At 49.5% G+C, this 6,585-nt stretch overlaps 1 protein-coding gene across 1 annotated transcript in view; it reads right to left on the bottom strand.

Annotated features, from left to right (window-relative positions):
- Positions 1-617: 617 nt before the first annotated feature.
- Positions 618-6,585, bottom strand: part of Tgm5 (transglutaminase 5) — a gene marked incomplete at its 5' end in the record, with an annotated part of 57,882 nt that continues 51,914 nt past the window's right edge. Inside the window, 4 exons of the mRNA XM_012949269.2 lie at positions 618-1,124; positions 1,299-1,432; positions 2,715-2,875; positions 3,309-3,674. Coding sequence (XP_012804723.1) covers positions 971-1,124; positions 1,299-1,432; positions 2,715-2,875; positions 3,309-3,674 — 815 coding nt within the window. The remainder of the gene's footprint in view (positions 1,125-1,298; positions 1,433-2,714; positions 2,876-3,308; positions 3,675-6,585) is intronic.

The following is a 6,585-nucleotide window of genomic DNA, read 5'->3' as shown; positions in this document are numbered from 1 at the left end:
TTTGGCAGTGCCATGAGAAAGCAGGTGTATCTGGGAGGAGGTGATGATTGGACCCAGAAAGGGTGGGGATTGCAGGATCATTAACAGAAGCTGCAACCAATGGGGAACAGTATTTCATTCCCCACCAAATATCTACCTCACCGAGCTCCAGCCAACACAACACCTCCAGGACCTCAATCCCCTGGTGGACTTTGAGTGAACATGCCAAGACTGTGAGGTCCGAGGGATAGCTTTGATGCCACTTGGGAAGGAACACAAAGGAAAGCCAAAAGTGAGAGTTCTCTTGGGCTTTTTCCTCCCAAGATACAAGGATGGTGGGCGCCGTGTCAAGACACCTCAGAAGTTCTTTCCTTCTCCCTGAATCAGGTTGCTAGGCCGCCTGTTGACCTGTTTATTAGTTATCTTCCCTGCTCCCTGATGGCAGGATCCTTGCTTTAATGCCTACCTTGTCACCTCCATTCTGAACAGTGCCTCATGTACACTGGACACTCAAAAAACACTTCCTGAGTAAGCGGACAGACTCAGGCAGTGAAACAACAGGGCACTCCCAACAACGGAGGACCAGCCAGGCAGGAGCTTCTGAAGGGAAAGCAATGGTTTCCCCGTGGTGAAGGAGATGGGAGCAGGGACTGAAGTTTATTGATACTAGGGAAGTCACTGAACAACAAAGCAACAGTGAGCTGCTAAGCCGGGACAGGAGATCGTGGTCAAGTCCAACCAGTCCTTTGACTTCGTTGCCAACTCACACTTTCATATGGGACATGATGGAATCCCTGGGTGCCGAACAGAGTCCTGGAACGCTGTACAAACAGCCCAGGCAACTAGCGGGCGATGGCAGCTCCTGGGCTGCTGATCTCAAAGTCTTGCAAAGCCTCTAGTGTTGGAGAAAAGCACAGTTTGGATTTGGATTTGCTTTTTTTTCTTTTTTTCCCCCTCTAAAGTACACACATCCAGTTCATCATCCTAGAATTTATAACCCGAAGTCCACGTATACATTCCTGTAGCCCTTGATGTCCTTAAACTTGTTGCTCCTCAGATTAGCTTGGATCTGCCTTGGGCCACTCTTGAAAGGGACAGTCTTCAGAGTGATGCTGGCTTTGTGCTGAGGCTTGAGGACTCCAATGCTACAACAGAGTAGGAAGGATGTCAGAAAACCCCGTAGGCACTGTGATCACCCCAACGCCCTTTCCTTTCTACTTCCTGGTCCCTGCGCTCCTGGTTCTGAGCCTGTGTCCAGGAAGGAAAGTGCTACTTGCAGGATAAAAGGAGAGGCAAGTCTGAGCACACCCAGCACTTACAGGATTCTTTGCTGCTTTTTAAATAGGCCACTTCCTTCTAAGGTCAGCACGCAGTCTTCAACCGGCTCTGAGAGTGGATTTGAAAATATGACTTGAATGGTGAGTGGCTGGTTCACAATGGCTGCTCCTAGAACCTAAACAGAGACCCAGAGCAGGGACAGAGCAGGGCATTAGTCCACGGCCTCCGATTCACGGCTAGTGGAAGCACTATTCTATAGGGTAACATAATATGCCATCCCCAAATACTTTAGCCTAATGACTACAGGAAACACTCCCTGGCCTCCCTCCATTTACCTAAAGGTAAGATATATATTTATAAAGGTGTCCCTCACCCTTTCCTTCTCCCAGGAATGACAAAATTAACCAGGGAGACAACTTGACCCGTACCAGCCAGAACAATCCTATATAACAAAATTTCCTGTCTAGCCCTTACCTACCATGAGCTTCTCATCTATTCATCTTCTCACAGTTTGCTACCCTTAGGAACTCATGGCCCTTTTCCTTGTCCTGTCACTTCTCTGAAAACGTATTGCTCTTTTGAGAATACATTTGAGCTGCTCCACGAGGGGCTCGCTTGGTGGGATCCAGAGATGGGCTGGGTCCGGGGAGTCAGCGCAGGAAGAAAGCAGTCCTGAATGACTTCTCCCTCAGAAGGTCACAGAATGTCAGAGCAGGGGGCCCCAGAGGCCATCTAGTCTCGTCTCTTTTGACAGACCAAGAAGCAGAGGCTCGGGGACTTGCCCAAGGATGCCTGGCCAGGACATGGCAGACCCAATCTGAGCTGACCTGAGGCAGGGCTCTTCCCTCGCCTGAGCCCCTCCCATGTGGACCATCTCCTCATGCTGACCTCGGGCAGGTCAACAAAGGCGCAACAGGAGTGGATCTCCTGAGTTCATGGCTCCTGTGCAACATGGCCTCTAGTGGGACAAGATGATGAAACCCTTGGTCTGGAGAGATGGCTTAGTGGTTAAGGCATTTGCCTGCAAAGCCAAAGGATCGCAGTTCAATTCTCCAGGACCCACATAAGCCAGATGCACAAGGGGGCACATGCATTTGGAGTTCGTTTGCAGTGGCTGGAGGCCCTGGTACGCCCATTCTCTCCCTCTTTCTCTCAAGTAAGTAAATAAATAAAAAAAAATTTTTTTAAAAAGATGATGAAATCCTTCAATAAGCCTCACCTTTTTTTTTGGAGGGGGGTTCAAGATAGAGTCTCACTCTAGCTCAGGCTGACCTGGAATTCACTATGTAGTCTCAGGGTGACCTCGAACTCACAGTGGTCCTTCTACCTCTGCCTCCCAAGTGCTGGGATTAAAGGCATGTGCCACCATGCCCAGCTACCCTCTCAGAGGGCTCTACTCCTCCCACCTAGAGACAATGGGACCCGCAGACCATTTCCGGGGACCATTCTTTGCCTACATTGATTGTGATGCCTGGGTAAGTCAAGGTGATGATCTTGACGGCCAGGATCTTCTCAGGACTACTCTTCTCTTCACCCAGGGCGCTGATGCGGATTAACTTGTCCCATGACAGGTACTGGCTGTACTGAGAATAGAGGATTTTGCAGGGGTAGATCTTTTCTGGGGACAGAAGACAAGTGAGAAAACCAGCTGAATCTGAGCTGGATCTGTGGTTCTTCCATAGGGCTGAGGGAGTCAGCAGGTGCCGACTCTTGCTGAAGCAGACACTGACCTCTGAGGTGGAGACACCACAGTTAAGAACTAGGAATCATTCTCCTTTGGCCGGCTGAGGCCCCAGCCAAGGTCAGGATGACTTCAAAGCACAGGTTTTCCTCACTAAACTGGCTCCTTTCAAAGAGCAAATGGAGGCAAAGAAAAGAGGGAAAGACAAGGAGAGGATGAAGAAGGAGGAGGGAAGGACTGGAGGAGGAATATGTATTAGAGAAGCGGCAGAAAGAGTGGTTTCCCAAGGACATGTCCCCAAAGCACACTGTTGTAACGTAACAATTTCTGTGCACACAGTGTGTCCCACATCCATGTCCAGTCCCCATACCTTCTTCAGGATACAGGGTGATGAATGCTATGTCCTGCCAGAATGGGGACAGTGGGCTGCCATCATGCAACAGGGACTGGGCACTCAGGTTCACTTTGAGTTCCTTGAACTGGGGTGACATGTTGTGAGCCAACAGAACAAAGTTTATGTCCTGGCCCATGTTGGGTAGATCAAGTAGCTCAAACTTCAGAGACACTTGGACAATATCATTAGGCTGACGGGAGGGTGCATCCAGGCTCCAAGGACCGTCTTGCTGTGGTGGCATGGACCTGAAGGGTCTTAAGTCTGCTCGGTGGGGGCCTTCAGACCGTCCAGCCTTTAGCTTCTGCAGAGCCTTCAGAAACACCTGTCTCTCTTGGAGGGAACCTAGCAGGGTAGAATACAGTGTCAGCTGTGGACCAGCCTGATCCAGGAGTGAACTCTTGGCTGAACACCCCACCCTCGGCACCTCTGCCAACACTGGGGTGGGGGGTGCTGGGGAAGTTTAAAGCCTTCATTTCCAATAAGGAATATCCCCTCCCACCCCCATGCATCAGGAACTTTCCAGGAGCTAGGCTCTGCTGAGTGTGTCACAACCGTTTGTCCTTGTATCGACCACTCACGACATGCACGATTACTATTACTCCATAGACACACAGGGAAACGAGGCTCATCGTGTCACTTGCTCCGTCAGCTTGCTCGTCATCTGGCTTTTACGGAGCAGAGTCCAGGTAGAAATCTATTCTACCTACCTCCAAAACCTGTGCGTGGCACCAAGGCAGGATGGAGAGATCAAGAACGTCATGGTGACATGGGAAGAAAAGCACGGGAGAGAAAACTGGCCCGCCATCCTGGGGTCTGGCTTGCCCCTTCTGCTGACTGAAATCTCAGAACTCCTTCCTCCCACTCCCCTCGCACCCCTCCCACACGGCCAGAGGCTCTGGAATCCCTCCAGTTAGGGTCACTGAAACTTCAGCGGTTCACTTCCCCAGAAGAATCCAGCCAGCCTGGCTACTGCAGGCTCCTTCCCCAAACCCCCTGCAGCACATTGCAGAATGTCCTTCCTTCCTTCCTTCCTTCCTTCCTTCCTTCCTTCCTTCCTTCCTTCCTTCCTTCCTTCCTTCCTTCCTTCCTCCCAAGGGGCTTAAAACTCTCTCCTTTGTCCTCATTCTCTCTCTCTCTCTGTCTTCTTGGCTCTTCTGCCCTAGGTGAATGCAATCCTCCCTTTCACTCCCATTCTCTCCCCCTTTCTCTTTCTGGCTCATGTATCCCCTTTCTCTCTCTCTCTCTCTCTCTCTCTCTCTCTCTCTCTCTCTCATCTTTCTCTCCCTTCTTCCCCCCTTCTGTGTCTCACTCGGCTTGCCCTTTGCACTGGGGTCAGTTTCCAGCCACCTTCCTCTTTCTCTTGGGGCTCCCTTTGCCCTGCTCTGCCCCTTTGCTTTTTGCTCTTGCTTCCCTCCTGCTCCAAACCCTGACACCCTCTTTCTGCTGTTAAATAAAACCTGATAATGATAAGGCCCAATAGCCCTTGGAAATAATACATGTTTTCCTAAAGATAGCTTGTCAAAGATGATACATTGAGGGACAAAATGATCTATAACTTTAAATCCCTAGCGCTTCCCTCTCCTAGACCTGAACATGATCTTGACATCCACTGATGTGTTGGGTCACATTCACAGTTATGTTGGAATGCATGTGGAAAACATTGTAGACAGCATTGATGGCCCCATCCTGGAGGGTATAGATTTAGTCTCCTCGTAATAAGATATTCTCTTGATCGTGAGATACAATGGGGGGCGGGGGGGAGTTGCCTCTTTGTACTTTTAACCTGAATAGCAATCTGGCGAAAGGCTAGAGCCATTCATGCAGGGAAGCCTCTGTTTTGAACCTTACAGCTTGGGCCTTTTCAGAGCCTCTTGGGAAAAAAGACCTTATTCCATTAAGGTAAAAGAAATAGCCTCATGAGCTGGGCGTGGTGGCACATGCCTTTAATCCCAGCACTTGGGAGGCAGAGGTAGGAGGGCTGCCATGAGTTCGAGGCCACCCTGAGACTCCATAGTGAATTCTAGGTCAGCCTGGGCTAGAGTGAGACCCTACCTCAAAAAAAAAAAAAAAAAAAAAAAAGCCTCAGAGATCAGGGACACATCCCAGTATTGTAGGATATGGTCTGAGGAGACAAAAACAAGAAATTGATCCAAGCCCCGGCCAGGGGATAAGTAAGGCCCAAAGGGCTGAAAGCTCAAACCAATGTTTATAACCCCTTCTGTAGGCAGACACTCAAGTTCTTCAGGAACACCTGGTAGTGTGACAGGAAAGGGGGAGTCCCCCAGACTGTCAGGTCTTCTTGAATTCTCCCCCATTGCACAGGCCCTCTTTATTGTTTCTCCCCTTAGTGTGTTCAATTCTCTTAGACTCCCCACTACCTTCAAAACATGGGATGTTCAGGCCTAGGGAAAAACAGGCTAATTAAGGTCTTAAGAAAATGAAGTTTGCCTCAATTCCATCCCCACCCTCCGTGCTATTTATCTCTCAGATAGAGAAAAGATATTACCTTAAGTCTACATAACAAGCTTTATCTTTTGATCTCTTGCTTTCACTAAGCCATCCTTACATTTCAGAGATATAAAGATCGAGGCACAAATCCTATCCGCCCCACTCCTCCACCAGCCTGCACTCCCACCCTCTGCCTTGGTGATGTGGAGGGACAGACAGGTTCGTGAAGGGCGTGGACCCTCTCCACTCCACACTTCCACCTGTGGGCACTTACAAGGGCACACACAAACTCAATATTGTGATTGGGTCCAGCATTCAGTTATAGCGCTTGGAATCCCTACAGAAATCCTCTCCACCCACCATGTGGGCACCCCAGGCCACCGGGGCTAGGGCCTGTGCTGAGTTTCAACATCCAGATGCCCTCAGCCCTACAACAGAGTCTCACCAATCATCTCCCATTTGAATGGGGATCCAAGTGCACATTTGAGCCCAGCAGACACTGAATGAAACCACTTTACCTGCCCTACCTACAAAGCAGTACCAGGTTCCTCCAAAACAGAGCTATAAGCACCACAAAGCAGAAAAGAGTGAACACAAACATCAAGTACCATTCCAAACACTTACTCAACACATGTGTGCCAGAAAGATCTGAGCAAGGCACTATCTTCAGATGAGAAAGTCCAAATATGACATGAAAGACCAATCCAATATGTCTCCCCCAAGAAAGCCCATAGCAGAGCACAGCCGTGAAGAAACTCTGGACAAAAAGCTCACAAGAATGATTGCAAATGTGTACAAAGAAATC

The sequence above is a fragment of the Jaculus jaculus genome, chromosome 8, assembly GCF_020740685.1.
Source record: "Jaculus jaculus isolate mJacJac1 chromosome 8, mJacJac1.mat.Y.cur, whole genome shotgun sequence".
In the NCBI taxonomy this organism is placed as follows: domain Eukaryota; kingdom Metazoa; phylum Chordata; class Mammalia; order Rodentia; family Dipodidae; genus Jaculus; species Jaculus jaculus.
This window is presented reverse-complemented; position numbering and strand designations above follow the sequence as displayed.